We start from the raw sequence: 20,547 nt of genomic DNA on the forward strand, positions 1-20,547 counted from the left end.
ATTCATTCATTCAATCGTATTTATTGAGCGCTTCTTGTGTGCAGAGCACTGGACTAAGCGCTTGGGAAGTCCAAGTCGGCAACATCTAGAGACAGTCCCTACCCAACAACGGGCTCATTCATTCATTCAATCGTATTTATTGAGCGCTGACTGTGTGCAGAGCGCTGTACTAAGCGCTTGGGATGTCCAAGTCGGCAACATCTAGAGACGGTCCCTACCCAACAACGGGCTCATTCATTCATTCAATCATATTTATTGAGCGCTGACTGTTTGCAGAGCACTGGACTAAGCGCTTGGGAAGTCCAAGTCGGCAACATCTAGAGACGGTCCCTACCCAACAACGGGCTCATTCATTCATTCAGTCGCATTTATTGCGTGCAGAGCACTGTACTAAGCGCTTGGGAAGTCCAAGTCGGCAACATCTAGAGCCGGTCCCTACCCGACAACGGGCTCACGGTCTCGAAGGGGGAGACGGACAACAAAACGAGACACGTGGACGGGTGTCAAGTCGTCAGAACAGATCGAATTAAAGCTAAATGCACATCATTAACGAAATAAATAGAATGGTAAATATGTACAAGTAAAATAAATAGAGTAATAAATCTGCACAAACATATATACAGGTGCTGTGGGGAGGGGAAGGAGGTAGGGCGGCGGGGATGGGGAGGGGGAGAGGAAAAAGACGCGTTGGTCTGCCCTCTCCCAAGGGTTTAGTCCAGTGCTCTGCACACTGTAAGCGCCCAATCAATACCGATCGATCGATTGGAGGGATGGATACTTATTTTATTTTGATAGTCTATTTATTTTATTTTGTTAGTCTATTTTATTTTGTTAGTACGTCTGGTTTTGTTCTCCGTCTCCCCTTTTTAGACTGTGAGCCCACTGTTGGGCTCAATAAATACGATTGATGATGATGATGGGTCGGGACCGTCTCTATATGTTGCCAATTTGTACTTCCCAAGCGCTTAGTACAGCGCTCCGCACACAGTAAGCGCTCAATAAATACGATTGATGACGATGATGATGATGGAGTCTTAGTTGCTCCCCGCGTTCCCCGTCCCTACCCCTGCCCCGGCCCCCACCCGAATCCAATCAATCAATCAATCAATGGTATTTATTGAGCGCTTGCTGTGTGCAGAGCACTGTACTAAGCGCTTGGGCAACATGTAGAGACGGTCCCTACCCAACAGTGGGCTCACAGTCTAAAAGGGGGAGACGGCTAAGGGGAGGATTAGCTCCATCGGTGTTTCAGGCCCATTTCCAAGGTAACGGAAAAAGCAGGCCTCAGGACACAAGCTCAGCTTCTGGCAAAGGTCTTTACACTTGTTTGAACGCCCCTCGGGGAGGCTACCACACTTTCCCCAACTCTCTCACCGCGTCCTCTCTCTGCCCCTCTGCCTCCCCCATGGTGAGGATTCCCGTTCCCCGCCTCTTTTTGGGCCGTGAGCCCCTGGTTGGGTAGGGACCGTCCCTATCTGTTGCCGATTTGTCCTTCTCGGGCGTTTAGTACAGTGCTCTGCACACGGTCGGCGCTCAATAAATAGGACTGAACGAATGAACGGGCCTCAGGACAGCGTGGCTCAGCGGAGAGAGCCCGGAATCAGGAATCAGGGGTCGTGGGATCTCATTCCGGCTCCGCCACTTATCAGCCGGGCGACTTTGGGCAAGTCACTACGCTTCCCCGGGCCTCAGTTCCCTCATCTGTCAAATGGGGATGAAATCTGACTTTGGGCAAGTCACTTAGCTTCCCTGAGCCTCAGTTATCTCATCTGTCAAATGGGGATGAAGTCTGACTTTGGGCAAGTCACTACGCTTCCCTGGGCCTCAGTTCCCTCATCTGTCGCATGGGGATGAAGTCTGACTTTGGGCAAGTCACTTAGCTTCCCTGGGCCTCAGTTACCTCATCTGTCAAATGGGGATGAAGTCTGACTTTGGGCTAATCACTATGCTTCCCTGGGCCTCAGTTCCCTCATCTGTCAAATGGGGATGAAGCCTGACTTTGGGCAAGTCACTATGCTTCCCCGGGCCTCAGTTACCTCATCTGTCAAATGGGAATAAAGTCTGACTTTGGGCAAGTCACTTAGCTTCCCTGGACCTCAGTTCCCTCATCTGTCAAATGGGGGTAAAGTCTGACTTTGGGCAAGTCACTGCACTTCCCTGGGCCTCAGTTCCCTCGTCTGTCAAATGGGGATGAAGCCTGACTTTGGGCAAGTCACTACGCTTCCCTGGGCCTCAGTTCCCTCATCTGTCAAATGGGGATGAAGTCCAACTTTGGGCGAGTCATTTAGCTTCCCTGGGCCTCAGTTCCCTCATCTGTCAAATGGGGATGAAGTCTGACTTTGGGCAAGTCACTACGCTTCTCTGGGCCTCAGTTCCCTCATCCGTCAAATGGGGATGAAGTCTGACTTTGGGCAAGTCACTTAGCTTCCCTGGGCCTCAGTTATCTCATCTGTAAAATGGGGATGAAGCCTGACTTCGGGCAAGTCACTACGCTTCACTGGGCCTCAGTTCCCTCATCTGTCAAATGGGAATGAAGTCTGACTTTAGCCAAGTCACTTAGCTTCCCTGGGCCTCAGTTGCCTCATCTGTCAAGTGGGGATGAAGTCTGACTTTGGGCAAGTCACTACGCTTCCCTGGGCCTCAGTTCCCTCATCTGTCAAATGGGGATAAAGTCTGACTTTGGGCAAGTCACTTAGCTTCCCCGGGCCTCAGTTCCCTCATCTGTCAAATGGGGATAAAAAGTCTGACTTTGGGCAAGTCACTATGCTTCCCTGGGCCTCAGTTCCCTCATCTGTCAAATGGGGATGAAGTCTGACTTTGGGCAAGTCACTTTTAGCTTCCCTGGGCCTCAGTTCCCTCATCTGTCGCATGGGGATGAAGTCTGACTTTGGGCAAGTCACTTAGCTTCCCTGGGCCTCAGTTACCTCATCTGTCAAATGGGGATGAAGTCTGAATTTGGGCAAGTCACTACGCTTCCCTGGGCCTCAGTTCCCTCATCTGTCAAATGGGGATGAAGTCTGACTTTGGGCAAGTCACTACGCTTCCCTGGGCCTCAGTTCCCTCATCTGTCAAATGGGGATGAAGTCTGACTTTGGGCAAGTCACTTAGCTTCCCTGGGCCTCAGTTACCTCATCTGTCAAATGGGGATGAAGCCTGACTTTGGGCAAGTCACTACGCTTCCCTGGGCCTCAGTTCCCTCATCTGTCAAATGGGGATGAAGTCTGACTTTGGGCAAGTCACTTAGCTTCCCCGGGCCTCAGTTACCTCATCTGTCAAATGGGGATGAAGCCTGACTTTGGGAAAGTCACTTAGCTTCCCTGGGCCTCAGTTCCCTCATCTGTCAAATGGGGATGAAGCCTGACTTTGGGCAAGTCACTTTACCTTCCCTGGGCCTCAGTTCCCTCATCTGTCAAATGGGGATGAAGTCTGACTTTGGGCAAGTCACTTAGCTTCCCTGGGCCTCAGTTCCCTCATCTGTCAAATGGGGATGAAGCCTGACTTTGGGCAAGTCACTACGCTTCCCTGGGCCTCAGTTCCCTCATCTGTCAAATGGGGATGAAGTCTGACTTTGGGCAAGTCACTTAGCTTCCCCGGGCCTCAGTTCCCTCATCTGTCAAATGGGGATGAAGTCTGACTTTGGGCAAGTCACTACGCTTCCCTGGGCCTCAGTTCCCTCATCTGTAAAATGGGGATGAAGTCCGTGAGCCCCACATGGGACAACCTGATCACTTTGTATCTACCCCAGCGCTTAGAACAGTGCTCGGCACATAGTAAGCGCTTAACAAATACCATCATTATTATTATTATAGATTCAGTCGGATCCTCCCAAGTGCTCTGAACTGCGCTCTGCCCCATAGGCGCCCGATAACGACTCGCGATTGATCGCTGGGGACCTGGGTTCTAATCCCGGCTCCTCCGCTTGTCTGCCGGGTGACCCTGGGCAAGTCACCTCACTTCTCTGGGCCTCAGTTACCTCGCCTGTAAAATGGGGATCGAGACTGCGAGCCTCACCGCGTGCTTGGATCCGCCCCAGCGCCTAGTACGGTGCCGGGCACGTAGTCGGCGCTTAACAAATACCATAATTATTATTGTTAGTCTCCGGGCCTCGGTGACCTCATCTGGAAAATGGGGACGAAGACTGGGAGCCCAATGTGGGACTGGGTCCAACTTAGTGAATTTGTGGCTACCCCAGCACTTAGTACGGTGCCGGCCACGTGGTAAGCGCTTAACAACTACCATTAAAAAAAAAACCCAACCGAAGACCGCGGTATTTGTTAAGCGCTTACCATGCGGCCGGCACCGTACTAAGCGTCCCGGGAGCGGCGGGGAGATGCGAACTCATCGGGTTGGACCCCAACTTGTAATTCCCAAGCGCTTAGTACAGTGCTCTGCACACAGTAAGCGCTCAATACACACGATTGATTGGTTGATTGATTGACACAGATGGACTCTCAGCTCGGTGGCAGCCGTTCAGTCGTATTTACTGCGCGCTAACTGAGGGCAGGGCACTGTACTGAGCGCTGGGGAAAAGTGTGATCCGGCAATGGAGAGAGACAATCCCTGCCCACCGTGAGCTCCGAGTTGGGGGGAGACAGACATCAAGGCAAGGAAACAGAGTCGTCCAGGCCACAGCCCCCCACCCTCACCCCCAAACCGCTCCCTTCCGAGCCGCCTCCGGCCTGCATGGAAATTCTTACTCTTCCAAGGAATTGCGGTCCAACTCCCGCCCCCGCCGCCTCCGAACCGCTCTTCCCAGACCCCCGCTTCCCATCCCCATCCCTCCTCAGGTCCCTCAAGGAGCCCCCCCCCCACCCCACCTCCTTCCCTTCTCCTTCTGCCCCTTCTCCTCCTCCTCCCGGCAGCCCCCCAGGATCCGCAGCCCGGCCCTGCCTGCGGAGAGGCCTGCTACCTGACAGCGGGATCGGGATCGGGATTGGGATCAGGGCCGGACGGAGGACCGTTAGGTTGGAAGGAGAGGTCAGTTTCCGCCCAGGCTCAGGCCGGAGCCTTTCAAGGAAAGTGTCCGGCTCGGGCTGGGGAGGATGGGGGGGAGTGGAGTGGACGCCCCTCCCTCTCTCCCTGTCCCCCTCCTTCTTCCCCCCTTCACGCCCCTCCCCTGCCTCCATCCCAGCCCAATGTCCAAGCTGAATGGGGGCTCTGTTGGGGTCCCCGCCCCCTCCCCGGGACCCCCCATCCCCTCCTCGGAAGGAAGGGGCAGCCGGCCCTGGGGAAAGCGCACACGTGGCCCATCCCTGGGGGATGTAGAGGACACCCCCAGCCCCTGGGCCCCCCTCCCCGGACACAGAGCGGTCCCCTCGGGGATGCAGAGCAGGCCCCTGTGGATCTAGAGGCCCCCCCTGAATGGATCATCTATAACTCAATTTATCAATTTTGATGGCATTGAGGCCTGCCTCCTTGTTTTGTTTTGTTGTCTCTCTTAATCAATCAATCAATCATATTTATTGAGCGCTTACTGTGTGCAGAGCACTGGACTAAGCGCTTAAATATGTACAAACATATAGACAGGCTACAAGGTTGGTCCCCAGAGGGCTCACAGTCCCCATTTTCCAGACGAGGGAACTGAGGCCCCGAGAAGTGAAGCGACATCATCATCATCATCATCAATCGTATTTATTGAGCGCTTACTATGTGCAGAGCACTGGACTAAGCGCTTGGGAAGGACAAATTGGCAACATAGAGAGACAGTCCCTACCCAACAGTGGGCTCACAGTCTAAAAGGGGGAGACAGAGAACAAAACCAAACATACTAACAAAATAAAATAAATAGAATAGATATGTACAAATAAAATAAATAATAATAATAATAATAATAATAATAAAATAATAAATAAATAAGTGACATGCCTGAAGTCCCCCAGCTGACAAGTGGCGGGGTCGGGATTGGAACCCATGACCGCTGACTCCAAAGCCCGGGCTCTTTCCACTGAGCCACGCTGCTTCTCTGAGCGTGTCTTATGTTGCCAAGTTGGACTTCCCAAGCGCTTAGTCCAGTGCTCTGCACATGGTAAGTGCTCAATAAATACGATTGATTGATTGATTGATTTCCCCCTTGTTGGGAGCGCGTTGCGGGCAGGGATTGTCTCTCTTTATTGCTAAATTGGACTTCCCAAGCGCTTAGTCCAGTGCTCTGCACACAGGAAGCGCTCAATAAATACGATGGAATGAATGAATGAATCAATTTAGAGACCCTCCGCCCCCACCACGGCTACCAGAGACCCTCCCTCTGGATATGTTGCCAACTTGTACTTCCCAAGCGCTCAGTACAGTGCTCTGCACACAGTAAGCGCTCAATAAATACGATTGATTGATTGATTGATTGATCAATCCTCCTCCAGGAGAAAGGGAGGCCCGCGGATTCGGAGACCCAGAGATAGTCGAGACGCCTTGTGGAGCTACGGAGCCCCCAGCGTGGCTCAGTGGAAAGAGCCCGGGCTTGGGAGTCAGAGGTCGTGGGTTCGAATCCCACCTCCGCCACTTGCCTGCTGTGTGACTCTGGGCAAGTCACATCATTTCTCCGTGCCTCAGTTCCCTCATCTGTAAAAGGGGGATGAAGACTGTGAGCCCCTCGTGGGACAACCTGATCACCTTGTAACCTCCCCAGCGCTTAGAACAGTGCTTGGCACATAGTAAGCGCTTAACAAATACCATCATCATCCCTCCCCACGGATCCAGGCACTGCCCCCCCTTCATTCATTCATTCATTCATTCATTCATTCATTCAATCGTATTTATTGAATACAAGAAGCAGCATGGGTCAGTGGAAAAGAGCCCAGGCTTTGGAGTCAGAGGTCATGGGTTCAAATCCCGGCTCCCCCAATTGCCAGCTGTGTGACTTTGGGCAAGTCACTTCACTTCTCTAGGCCTCAGTTCCCTCATCTGTCAAATGGGGATGAAGACTGTGAGCTCCCCGTGGGCCAACCTGATCACCTTGTGACCTCCCCAGTGCTTAGAACACTGCTTGGCACGTAGTAAGCGCCTAATAAATGCCATTATTATTATTATTTAGCGCTTTCTGTGTGCAGAGCACTGTCCGAAGCGTCCAGGGAGCGAACTCCTACGGACGGAGCGCTTCCCTGTGCGCTGAGCACTGTCCTAAACGCTTGGGAGAGTGGGAGAGAACAATAAAGAGGGATATTTCCTGCCCAGAGAGAGCTCACAGTCTAGAGGGGGAGACTGGCATGGATAACCTTGTATCCTTGTCACCTCCCCAGCGCTTAGAACAGTGCTTTGCACATAGTAAGCGCTTAATAAATGCCATTATTATTATTATTATTATCATTATTATTATTCTATCCCATGGCCAGAGTACCCCCTCAGTCCCTGTGGCTGCAGAGATCTCACCCCGCGTGGAGACACCCCCCATTTAGACACAGCGGGCCCCCCAAGGATGCAGAGGACCCCCTAGCGCAGAGATCCTCCATGGACCCCCCCCCCAGCGCTTAGAACAGTGCTTTGCACATAGTAAGCGCTTAACAAATGCCGTCATTATTATACAGAGAACCCCATTAGAGGTAGAGATATATATATATAAAATTATATATAAAAATAAAATATAAAACATAAAATATAAATATTTTGTATTTAAAATATTTTAATATTTTAACATTTTAAAAATTTCAATAATATTAAATATTCTTACATAATATAATATATAATATATAAAATATATAATATAATATAATGTAATATAACATATATTATTATATATTGTATATATTACATACATAATATATGATACATTATATATTATATTATATATTACATTACATTATATTATATATTATATTATATTACATACATTATATTATACTACATTATATTATATTATATTATATATAATGCATATATAATATTATATTGATATATTATATAATATATCATATATATAATATAATAATACAATATTTTTAATATTCAAAAATATTTTAATATTTTAAAATATAAAATATAAATGTAAATATAAATATAATATATATTATATATTTATATATAAATATAAAATATATATTTATTATATATATAATATATATATATTTAGACTGTGAGCCCACTGTTGGGTAGGGACTGTCTCTATATGTTGCCAATTTGTACTACCCAAGCGCTTAGTACAGTGCTCTGCACATAGCAAGCGCTCAATAAATACGATTGATATATATATATACCTGTATATATGTATATATGTTTGTACATATTTGTTACTCTATTTATTTATTTATTTATTTTACTTGTGCATAGCTATTCTACTTATTTTATTTTGTTAATATGTTTGGTTCTGTTCTCTGTCTCCCCCTTCTAGACGGTGAGCCCACTGTTGGGTAGGGACCGTCTCTATTTGTTGCCAACTTGGACTTCCCAAGCGCTTAGTACAGTGCTCTGCACGCAGTAGGTGCTCAATAAATACGATTGATGATGATGATGATAGAGAACCCCGTAGGCAGAGAGATTGCCAGCAGAAACAGAGATCCAGCCCCACCGTGGATGCAGAGACCCCCTTGGACACCGAGATCCCCCTGGATAATAATCATTCTGGTATTTGTTAAGCGCTCACTATGTGCCAGGCTCTGTACTAAGCGCTGGGGTGGAAACAAGGAAATCGGATTGGAAGCGGCCCCCGTCCCACTTGAGGCTCACGGCCTCAATCCCCATTTTACAGATGAGGCCCCCCTCTTCTCGACTGTGAGCCCACTGTTGGGTAGGGACCGTCTCTATATGTTGCCACCAAGCGCTTAGTACAGTGCTCTGCACACGGTAAGCGCTCAATAAATACGATTGATTGAATGAATAATAATAATGGTATTTGTTAAGCGCCTACTATGTGCCAAGCACTGTTGTAGAAGAGAAGCAGCGTGGCCCAGTGGAAAGAGCCCGGGCTTTAGAGTCAGAGGTCGTGGGTTCGAATCCGGCTCCGCCACTTGTCAGCTGGGTGACTTAGGGCAAGTCACTTAGAGAAGTAGCGTGGCTCAGTGGAAAGAGCCCGGGCTTTGGAGTCAGAGGTCGTGGGTTCAAATCCCGGCTCTGCCACTTGTCAGCTGGGTGGCTTTGGGTAAGTCACTTCACTTCTCTGGGCCTCAGTTCCCTCATCTGGAAAATGGGGATGAAGACTGTGAACCCCCCGTGGGACAACCTCATCACCGTGTATCCTCCCCAGCGCTTAGAACGGTGCTTTGCATGTAGTAAGTGGTTAATAAATGCCATTATTATTATTATTATTATTATTATTATTCACTTCTCTGGGCTTCAGTTCCCTCATCTGTAAAATGGGGATTAAGACTGTGAGCCCCACGTGGGACAACCTGATCACCTTGTAACCTCCCCAGCGCTTAGAACAGTGCTTTGCACATGGTAAGCGCTTAATAAATGCCATTATTATTATTATTATTATTATTATTATTATTATTATTCACTTCTCTGGGCCTCAGTTCCCTCATCTGTAAAATGGGGATTAAGACTGCGAGCCCCACGTGGGACAACCTGATCACCTTGTAACCTCCCCAGCGCTTAGAACGGGGCTTTGCACGTAGTAAGTGCTTAATAAATGCTATTATTATTATTATTATTATTATTATTATTATTATTATTATTCACTTCTCTGGGCCTCAGTTCCCTCATCTGTAAAATGGGGATTAAGACTGTGAGCCCCCCGTGGGACAACCTGATCACCTTGTAACCTCCCCAGCGCTTAGAACAGTGCTTTGCACGTAGTAAGCGCTTAATAAATGCCATTATTATTATTATTATTATTATTATTATTCACTTCTCTGGTCCTCAGTTCCCTCATCTGTAAAATGGGGATTAAAAACGTGAGCCCAATATGGGACAACCGGATTATCTTGTAGCCCCCCCGGCGCTTAGAACAGTGCTTGGCACATAGTGAGCACTTCACAGATACCATAATTATGATGACGGGAAGCAGCGTGGCTTGGGGGAAAGAGCCCGGGCTTGGGAGTCAGAGGCCATGGGTTCTAATCCTGCCTCCGCCGCTTTTCAGCTTTGGGCAAATCACTTCATTTCTCTGTGCTTCGGTTCCCTCATACATGTTTTGTTTTGTCGTCTGTCTCCCCCTTCTAGACCGTGAGCCCGCTGTTGGGTAGGGACCGTCTCTATATGTTGTCAACTTGTACTTCCCAGGCGCTTAGTACAGTGCTCTGCGCACAGTAAGCGCTCAGTAAATACGATTGAATGAATGTGAATAAAATGGGGATGAAGACTGTGAGCCCCACGTGGGACAACCTGATCACCCTGTAAAGTTCCCAGCACTTAGAACAGCGCTTGGCACATATAGTAAGCGCTTACCAAATGCCATCATTATGATGATGATTGATCGATCAATCAATCAATCAATCGTATTTACTGAGCACTTACTGTGTGCAGAGCACTGGACTAAGCGCTTGGGAAGTCCAAGTTGGCAACATCTAGAGACAGTCCCTACCCACCAGTGGGCTCACAGTCTAAAAGGGGGAGACAGAGGACAAAACCAAACATACTCACAAAATAAAATAAATAGAATAGATATGGACAAGTAAAATAAATAAATAAATAAATAGAGTAATAAATATGTACAAACATACATACAGGTTGATGATGATGATGGTAACTTGTTCAATAAATGCGACTGAATGAATGTGAATAAAATGTGGATGAAGAACTGGGAGCCCCAAGTGGGACAACCTGATCACCCTGTAAAGTCCCCAGCGCTTAGAACAGCGCTTGGCATGTAGTAAGCGCTTAATAAATGGCATCATTATGATGATGATAATGATGGTAACTGTTCAATAAATGCGACTGAATGAATGTGAATAAAACGGGGATGAAGAACTGTGCACCCCACGTGGGACAACCTGATCACCCTGTACAGTCCCCAGCGCTTAGAACAGCGCTTGGCACGTAGTAAGTGCTTAATAGATGCCATCATGATGATAACTGTTCAATCAATGCGACTGAATGAATGTGAATAAAATGGGGATGAAGACTGTGAGCCCCACGTGGGACAACCTGATCACCCTGTAAAGGCCCCAGCGCTTGGCACATAGTAAGCGCTTAACAAATGCCATCATGACGATAATGATGATGGTAACTGTTCAATCAATGCGACTGAATGAATGTGAATAAAAAGGGGATGAAGAACTGGGAGCCCCACGTGGGACAACCTGATCACCTTGTAAAGGCCCCAGCGCTTGGCACATAGTAAGCGCTTAACAAATGCCATCATGATGATGATGATGGTAACTGTTCAATCAATGCGACTGAGTGAATGTGAATAAAAGGGGGATGAAGACTGTGAGCCCCACGTGGGACAACCTGATCACTTTGTAAAGTCCCCAGCGCTTAGAACAGCGCTTGGCACGTAGTAAGCGCTTAATAAATGCCATCATGATGATAACTGTTCAATAAATGCGACTGAATGAATGTGAATAAAATGGGGATGAAGACTGTGAGCCCCACGTGGGACAACCTGATCACCCTGTAAAGTCCCCAGTGCTTGGCACATAGTAAGCGCTTAACAAATGCCATCATGACGATAATGATGGTAACTGTTCAATAAACGCGACTGAATGAATCATCATCATCATCAATCGTATTTATTGAGCGCTTACTGTGTGCAGAGCACTGTACTAAGTGCTTGGGAAGTACAAGATGGCAACATATAGAGACGGTCCCTACCCAATAGTGGGCTCACAGTCTAGAAGGGGGAGACAGAGAACAAAACCAAACATACTAACAAAATAAAATAAATGGAATAGATATGTACGAGTAAAATAAATAAATAAATAAATAGAGTAATAAATATGTACAAACATATATACAGGTTGATGATGACGATGATGGTAACCGTTCAATCAATGCGACTGAATGAATGTGAAGGAAATGGGGATGAAGAACTGTGAGCCCCACGTGGGACAACCTGATCACCCTGTAAAGTCCCCAGCGCTTAGAACAGCGCTTGGCACGTAGTAAGCGCTTAATAAATGCCATCATGATGATAACTGTTCAATCGATGCGACTGAATGAATGTGGATAAAACGGGGATGAAGACTGTGAGCCCCACGTGGGACAACCTGATCACCCTGTAAAGTCCCCAGTGCTTGGCACATAGTAAGCGCTTAACAAATGCCATCATGACGATAATGATGGTAACTGTTCAATAAACGCGACTGAATGAATCATCATTATCATCAATCGTATTTATTGAGCGCTTACTGTGTGCAGAGCACTGTACTAAGCGCTTGGGAAGTACAAGATGGCAACATATAGAGACGGTCCCTACCCAATAGTGGGCTCACAGTCTAAAAGGGGGAGACAGAGAACAAAACCAAACATACTAACAAAATAAAATAAATGGAATAGATATGTACGAGTAAAATAAATAAATAAATAAATAGAGTAATAAATATGTACAAACATATATACAGGTTGATGATGACGATGATGGTAACCGTTCAATCAATGCGACTGAATGAATGTGAAGGAAATGGGGATGAAGAACTGTGAGCCCCACGTGGGACAACCTGATCACCCTGTAAAGTCCCCAGCGCTTAGAACAGCGCTTGGCACGTAGTAAGCGCTTAATAAATGCCATCATGATGATAACTGTTCAATCAATGCGACTGAATGAATGTGAATAAAATGGGGATGAAGACTGTGAGCCCCACGTGGGCCAACCTGATCACCCTGTAAAGGCCCCAACGCTTGGCACATAGTAAGCGCTTAACCAATGGCCTGATGATGATGATGATGACGGTTAGGGCTGGAGGCGGCTACAGGAGGGGAGCGGGGGAGGTGCCCTTGGCCCCTCCCCCCGGTCCAGCCCCGCCCCCCCCCCGCCCGTCGCCCCGCGGCAGCAGGAAGCAACGGGCCTGGCCGGGCCTGGGCTGGGGTTGGGGGGCTGCGGGGGGGGGGTCAGGGGTCAGGGGTCAGAGGTCATGGACGGGGCCGCCCTGGAGGGCCCCCTCTTCGTGCAGAGCCAGAGTCACCGCTTCGGGGCCAAGGTCGGGGGGAAGGGGCTGGGGGGGGGGGGTCCCCCCACACCGGTGGAAGCCAAATTGGGGGGGAAGGGGGGGCTCCATCTTCCCACCCCCTCCCACACTCAATCAGGTGGGACCCCCGTCGAAGGAGGAGGGAAGAGCCGGGGGTCGATTCCTCTATCTATTTATTTATTTTGTACCTTCGTTCAGTTGTATTTACTGAGTGCGGAGCACTGTACTAAGCGCTTGGGTTGTACATACTTATTCTAGTCCCCTCTCCCACACTGAATCAGGTGGGACCCCCGTCGAAGGAGGAGGGAGAGCCGGGGGTCGATTCCTCTATCTATTTATTTATTTTGTACCTTCGTTCAGTTGTATTTACTGAGTGCGGAGCACTGTACTAAGCGCTTGGGTTGTACGTACTTATTCTAGTCCCCTCTCCCACACTGAATCAGGTGGGACCCCCCCGTCGAAGGAGGAGGGAAGAGCCGGGGGTCGATTCCTTTATTTATTAATTTATTTTGTACCTTCGTTCAGTTGTATTTACTGAGTGCGGAGCACTGTACTAAGCGCTTGGGTTGTACATACTTATTCTATTCCCCTCTCCCACACTCAATCAGGTGGGACCCCCGTCGAAGGAGGAGGGAGAGCCGGGGGTCGATTCCTCTATTTATTAATTTATTTTGTACCTTCGTTCAATTGTATTTACTGAGTGCGGAGCACTGTACTAAGCGCTTGGGTTGTACATACTTATTCTAGTCCCCTCTCCCACACTCAATCAGCTGGGACCCCCCCGGCGAAGGAGGAGGGACAGCCGGGGGTCGAGTCCTCTATTTGTTTATTTAGTTTGTACCTTCGTTCAGTTGTATTTATTGAGCGCTTACTGGGTGCGGAGCACTGTACTAAGCGCTTGGGTTGTACATACTTATTCTATTCCCCTCTCCCACACTCAATCAGCTGGGACCCCCCCGGCGAAGGAGGAGGGACAGCCGGGGGTCGAGTCCTCTATTTATTTATTTGTTTTGTACCTTTGTTCAGTTGTATTTACTGAGCGCTTACTGGGTGCGGAGCACTGTACTAAGCGCTTGGGTTGTACATATTTATTCTATTTTGTTAATATGTTTGGTTTCGTTCTCTGTCCCTTTTCTAGACTGTGAGCCCGCTGTCGGTAGGGACCGTCCCTATATGTTGCCAACTTGGACTTCCCAAGCGCTTAGCACACAATCAATCAATCAATCAATCAATCGTATTTATTGGGCGCTTACTTTGTGCAGAGCACTGGACTAAGCGCTTGGGAAGTACAAGTTGGCAACGTATAGAGACGGTCCCTACCCAGCAGTGGGCTTACAGTCTAAAAGGGGAGACAGAGAACAAAACCAATCAATCAATTGTATTTATTGAGCGCTTACTATGTGCAGAGCACTGGACTCAGCGCTTGGGAAGTCCAAGTTGGCAACATCTAGAGACAGTCCCTGCCCAACAGCGGGCTCACAGTCTAAAAGGGGAGATGGAGAACAAAACCAATCAATCAATCGTATTTATTGAGCGCTTACTGTGTGCAGAGCACTGGACTAAGCGCTTGGGAAGTACACGTTGGCAACATATAGAGACAGTCCCTGTCCGACAGTGGGCTCACAGTCTAAAAGGGGAGACGGAGAACAAAACCAATCAATCAATCGTATTTATTGAGCGCTTACTGTGTGCAGAGCACTGGACTAAGCGCTTGGGAAGTCCAAGTTGGCAACATCTAGAGACGGTCCCTACCCGACAGTGGGCTAAAAGGGGGAGACGGAGAACAAAACCAAACATACAACAAAATAAAATAAATAGAATAGATTTTAGACTGTGAGCCCACTGTTGGGTAGGGACTGTCTCTATGTGTTGCCAATTTGTACTTCCCAAGCGCTTAGTCCAGCGCTCCGCACATAGTAAGCGCTCAATAAATACGATTGATTGATTGATTGATATGTAAAGGTAAAATAAATATGTCCAAACGGGTGCTGTGGCGAAGGGAAGGAGGTGAGATGGGGGGGATGGAGAGGGGGACACAGCGCTCAATAAGTACGACCGACTGAATCGCCGTTTCCCAGTCGAGGAACCAGAGGCCCGGATTAGGCACCGGGCCGAGGCGGGATCAGAACCCAGGGCCGCTCCCGCCCTTTCCCTCCTGTCCCGCCATTCCCGCCTCACCCCCGCCCGTCCCCGCAGAGGTGGAAGAAGACGTGGTCCGTCCTGTACCCGCCCAGCCAGCACGGCGTGGCCCGCCTGGAGTTCTTCGACGGCAAGGAGCCCAGCGGGGCGGAGCGGCTGGGGTCCCGGCGCCTGGACCGCAAGGTCATCCGGCTGTCCGACTGCGTCAGCGTCGCCCCCGTCTCCCTGGACAGCGTGCCCCGGCCCGGGACCGCGGCCTTCCGCCTGGACACCGCCCAACGCTCCTACCTCTTCGCCGCCGAGTGCGAGGCCAGCGCCGCCTGGGTCCGGACGCTCTGCCACATCGCTTTCCCGGTGAGGCCCCGCTCGGGCGGCCGGAGGGCGTCCGGGGGGTCGTCGGTCCGTCGGCCGGCCGTATCCGTCGAGCGCCGGGCGACGCCGCGGTACGGCGGACGCGTTCCTCGCCCACGGCCTGGATGGGGAAGACGGGCGTCGGCGGGAATCGATAGATCACGGCGGGGGGCGAGGGGAATAAAGGGAGCGAGTCGGGGCCGCGCGGGAGGGAGGGAGGAAAGAGGAGACGAGGGTCCGGCCGGGGAAGGCCGGACGGGCCTTCGGTCTTGGAAGGATTTGAGGCGGGACGCGGGCCGGGGGTCAGAGGTGACGGGGAGAAGGAGAGGGCGCGGGTTGGAGGCGAGGAGATGGACTTCCCGTTTGCCGCGGAGGCGGGTGGGCGACGGGCGGAGGGTCTTTTGGAGTGGGTGACCTCCCGCCCCGCCCTCCAGAAGGACGGCCCGATCCCCGGCTCCGCGGACGGCGGTCCGGGCCCGGCGCCCGCCCTGGAGATGCTGGAGAATTCCCTGTACTGCTCCAGGGAAGAAGGTGAGGTGATAGGGTCGGGGGCTGGCGGATCCATCGATCGGTCGATCGTATTTATTGAGCGCTTACTGTGCACGGAGCGCTTGGGAAGCCCAAGTTGGCAACATAGACGGTCCCTACCCGACGGCGGGCTCACGGTCTACGAGGGGGAGATGGAGGACAAAACCAAACGTGCTAGATCCCAGCTCGTCGCCGAGACGACGCCGCCGGTGGCGTTCGTTAGGCCCTTCTAAGCGCCGGGGTGGGGCCGAGCCGGTCAGGTCGGACTCGATCCCCGTCCCCCGAGGGGCTCGCGGCGGTCACCCCCGCTTTGCGGACGAGGGGACCGAGCCCCGGAGAGGAGAAGCGACCTGCCCGGGGTCACCGGAGCCGGGATGGCTCCCAGCGGGCTGTCGCCGCCAGGCTGGGCCGCCCCGTCGGGGCGGAGGGGACCCGCCGAGCCTCCCGGGCGGCGACCGGGCCGTCGTGGTCGCGGGGCGGGGGCGAGGAGCGGGGGGCCCGTTCGGGGACGGGCCCGAGGGGAGGCCCCCCGTGCCCGACCGTGGCGGCGGTCCCCCTCCAGCGTCCGAGTTCTGGGTGACCGTGCAGAGGACGGAGGCGGCCGAGCGGTGCGGGCTCCGGGGCCCCTACCTGCTGCGGGCGGAGGAGCGGGGGCTGAGCCTGGCCGAGCCCCGGGCCCAGGAGCCCCTCTTCACCTGGCCCTACACGCTGCTGAGGCGCTACGGCCGCGACCGGGTGAGTGACGCGCGGCGGCACGGGCAGGGGGCCCAAAACGGGCCTCCTCCCCGTCCCAACTTCCAGGCGCCCGGAGCGACTCCCTCGGCCCTCCCGTCCCTCTCCGGACCGCTCCCCGGGACTGAGCGGTCGGGAGAGGACGGCGGGGTGGCGTTGGCACGCCTTCGGTCGTGCTTATTGCGCGCTCGCCACGTGCGGGGCACCGTTGTGAGCGCCGAGCGCTCGGGAAGGGATGGCACGAGGGCAGACGTGCTCCCTGCCCACGAGGCGCTTCCGGTCTCGGGCGCTTCCTGCGTGCAGGGCACGCCTGGGAGGGGATGACACAACAGGGGGGCGGACGCGTCCCCTTCCCACCTGGAGCCCCCCTCCCTCGCCCCCCGCCCCAGGTGATGTTCTCCTTCGAGGCGGGCCGCCGCTGCTCCTCCGGCCCCGGGAACTTCACGTTCGAGACGAAGCAGGGCGACCGGATCTTCCAGGCCGTGGAGTCGGCCATCCGCCGCCAGAGGCCCGGGCCGGGGGGCCGCCACAGTGCCAGCTCCCTGGAGGGCGAGGAGCCCCCCGACCACCCCCCGCCCGGCGGGGCGGGCGAGCCCACCGGCCTGTACGCCCAGCCCCTGGACGCGCTGCGGGCGCTGCCCGCCCCGCCCCAGGACCCCCTGTACTCGGACCCCGTGGACAGCCGGGCGCGGGGCCGGGCGGGGGGCCGGCGGAAGGACCCCCGGCCCTTCCGGGGCCTGTACGAGCACGTGCGGCAGCAGCTCCTGGACACGACGCTGGGCGGGCCGGCCGAGCCCGTCTACACCGAGCCCGCGCCCCCCGCCCTCTACGCCGAGGCCCAGGGCCCCCGCGAGGCCTGGCGCTGCCAGGCCCGGCCGCAGGACGCCGGCTACGAGTTCCCCTACGACCCCGCCACCGACGACTACGCCGTGCCGCCCTTCCCCGCCTCGGCTCCCCGTGGCCCCAAGCCCCTCCCCGCCCCCAAGCCCCAGGCCCCGCCGCCCCCCGGCCTCCCGCGGGCCCCCCGCAAGCCCCTCGACGGCAGCGGCAGCAACGGCGCCGGGCCGCGGGCCGGCGGGGCTCGGGCCCCGTACGAGGACCTCGGGGAGATCTGAGGGGCGGCCGAGAGGAGCCCGTGGTGGCGGCGGCGGTGTGGGGGGGTCTGGGGACGAGGGCCGGTCCCCGGGGGTGGACCTCTCTGTAATGGGCGCCACCTCGCTCCCCCGGGGCAGCCGGTCCCGCGAGGAAATTAAATTTTCTAACCCTGCGCCGGGGTGACCCGTGTCGGAGCCTGGGACACCGGCGAGGGGGCGGAGGCGTCGCGGCGGGCGCCGTTTGGGGGACGGGAATTCCAGGGGGGATTTCCGGGCGGTCCCGGGTCCGCTCCCCATCCGGGGATGCCTCCCCGGGAAGCCCCGCGGCCCAGCCGGGGGCCGGGATCGCCCCCCTCGCGCCCACCGCCGAGCTCGTCGGCCGCGAGTTGGGCATCCCGCCCTGCCCCGCTTCCCCCCGTCCCCGACTCCATTTCCCAACCTTCCCCTCCTCCCCAATTCCTCTCCCTGTCCTCCTCCCCCTCTCAGCCTTGCGGCTGCAGGCTTGAACTCTAGACTTCCTCTTGGGCCTGTCACGTGGGCCCTTCCTGCCTGAACGGGCCGGAGGAGGAAGCGAGATGGAGGGGAGGAGGACGGGACGGGAGGGTCCGGTGGGTAGCGGGGAGGACGGCTCTCAACCCGTCTTGAAGGAGCAAGACGTTTCGTTAGGCCGAAGTCCCCCCCGTTCCCCGTCCCCTGCCTCACCGCCACCCCCAAAATCGAGCTCGGGACGCCGAGAAAGACCCCTTAGTGAACCCAGAGGCGTCGAAATCAGTCACCCCACGACTAACCAACGCCCAGGGCCATTCCCCGTCCTTCCGGGTCGCCCCTGAGGAGCGGGAGAGAGCCGGGGGATCTGGCGGAAGAAAGAAAATAGGAAAGCCGAGGCCCGCCATCTTTAGAAATCCCGGAAAAAGCCGACGCCAAGTTGGCCGGCGTGGTCCGCGGAGGGGGAAGGCCCGGGAGGAGGAGTCGGGGCCGGTCGCCGCCGTTGTCGGACCCTCCTGCCGCTCTGAGATCGCCAGGGTGGGGGTCGGGGCCGCTTTCGGGGGGCCGCGAGCGGAGCGGGTCACGGCCGCTACACGCGTCTGGGCACCCTGACCTCGGGGGGCAAGGATTGACCGTGGCCGGAGGAAGGCGGGGATGCGGGGGGATACGTGTGGGTGGGAGCGTGGTCGATTCCCCTCGACTCAGGAAACCCAGCCGGGACACGTGCGGGAAAGACGGCGCAACCGAGCCTCACGGGAAATGGGCGTTCACACAGAGGACAGGAGGAAGTGGTCGAGACCGCGGTCCGAAGGGACGCGGGCCCGGAGGCCCGGTGAGCTCGTGGAGGGAACAGGTGACGGCGTTCCCAAATCCATCCGTCCCGGGATCACCCCCTCCCCGGCTACCGCCAGCCGGGACCAGGGGCAGCCGTGGAAGATGAGGGCGGTGGGTTCCGGGCAGACGAGGCGGGAAGGCCCGGAATCCATTCCCTCGGGGAACGCGGAGGGTTTTCATACTAATAATTGTGGTACCTGTTAAGCGCTTACTACGTGTCAGGCGCTGTTCTAAGCACTGGGGTGGATCGAAGCTGATCAGGTTGGGCGCAGTCCGTGTCCCACGTGGGGCTCAGTCTTGATCCTCATTTTAGAGACGAGGGAACTGGGGCCCAGAGAAGCGAAGCGGCTTTCCCGAGGTCACACAGCAGACACGTGGCGGAGCCGGGATTAGGACCCGGAGCCGGGATCGGGGCCCGGGATCTAGCCCACTAAGCCAAGTCGGTCCATGGGCTAGGAAAATTAAGGGCGTTGGACCAGGAGGGTGAGCCCACTGTTGGGTGGGGACTGTCTCTGTATGTTGCCAACTTGTACTTCCCAAGCGCTTAGTACAGTGCTCTGCACATGGTAAGCGCTCAATAAATACGATTGAGGGTGATCAGTACACTGTTCCTAAAGGCATCCGGGCCCTAGGATGGCTGACGGGTCAGCGTTACTCCAGGGTTTGGAGTTTGCTGATCTGTCAGTCAGTCGATCGTATTTATTGAGCGCTTACTGTGCACGGAGCAGTGTACTAAGCGCTTGGGAGAATAAGATATCGCAATCAACAGCCACCTTCCCTGCCCACAACAAGCTGACGGTCCAGAGGGGGATCTGACTTGGTCTCCCAAGGCTCCGCTGCTCCCGAGTTCGCCGGAGAAGTTGCCAGGGTTCAGAGGAGATCCCGGGATGAACGAACACACGTGGAGGACCAAGGGGGGACCTGACGGGACAGGAGTTCGAGAGATCGGTGGTCAGCCTCGGCGGGGGTGGCCCGGTGTACAGAAGGACCTGGGTTCTAATCCCGGCTCCGCCGCTCGTCTGCCGGGTGACCTTGGTTGAGCCGCTTCACTTCTCTGGGCCTCAGTCGGCCCCTCCGTAAAATGGGGATGAAGGCTGCGAGCCCTTCGTGGGACGGGGACCGCGTCCGGCCCGATTGGCCTGTATTGACCCCAGCGCTTTTTACAGTGCCCCGGCCCACGGTAAGTGCTTAAGAGATGCCGCGACTCTTATTATTATCATCATCATCGATCGTATTTATTGAGCGCTTACTACGTGCAGAGCACTGTACTAAGCGCTTGGGAAGTACAAATTGGCAACATATAGATTATTGGCACTAAGGGCTCCGTTCCAGACTGCAGGCCTCCAGGCACGCGTGTCTACAACCCGAGGCTGGACGGACTCGCCCTA

At 53.9% G+C, this 20,547-nt stretch overlaps 2 protein-coding genes across 2 annotated transcripts in view; one reads left to right on the plus strand and one right to left on the minus strand.

The window, feature by feature from the left end:
• Window positions 1-5,025, minus strand: part of LOXL3 (lysyl oxidase like 3) — a 45,265-nt gene extending 40,240 nt beyond the window's left edge. The window contains exon 1 of the mRNA XM_038744504.1: window positions 4,910-5,025. The gene's annotated coding sequence lies outside the window, so the exon portion shown is untranslated. The remainder of the gene's footprint in view (window positions 1-4,909) is intronic.
• A 7,904-nt stretch (window positions 5,026-12,929) lies between these two features.
• Window positions 12,930-18,937, plus strand: DOK1 (docking protein 1). The gene is made up of 8 exons (XM_038745724.1): window positions 12,930-13,007; window positions 15,192-15,488; window positions 15,920-16,016; window positions 16,576-16,748; window positions 17,135-17,734; window positions 17,791-17,905; window positions 17,978-18,220; window positions 18,561-18,937. The coding sequence occupies exons 1-8, from the start codon at window positions 12,942-12,944 to the stop codon at window positions 18,935-18,937; spliced, it is 1,968 nt and encodes a 655-aa protein (XP_038601652.1). The 5' UTR covers window positions 12,930-12,941.
• The last annotated feature ends 1,610 nt before the right edge of the window (window positions 18,938-20,547 follow it).

This window comes from Tachyglossus aculeatus, chromosome 4 (genome assembly GCF_015852505.1).
Source record: "Tachyglossus aculeatus isolate mTacAcu1 chromosome 4, mTacAcu1.pri, whole genome shotgun sequence".
NCBI classification, from domain to species: domain Eukaryota; kingdom Metazoa; phylum Chordata; class Mammalia; order Monotremata; family Tachyglossidae; genus Tachyglossus; species Tachyglossus aculeatus.

Excerpts from the sequence above, each read along its gene's own strand:
- DOK1 (XM_038745724.1), top strand. The coding sequence starts at position 12,942 with ATGGACGGGGCCGCCCTGGAGGGCCCCCTCTTCGTGCAGAGCCAGAGT. Across the intron at positions 16,017-16,575 it reads GTACTGCTCCAGGGAAGAAG|CGTCCGAGTTCTGGGTGACC; the intron begins GTGAGGTGATAG and ends GTCCCCCTCCAG. Across the intron at positions 17,735-17,790 it reads CCCTCCCCGCCCCCAAGCCC|CGGCAGCAACGGCGCCGGGC; the intron begins CAGGCCCCGCCG and ends CCTCGACGGCAG.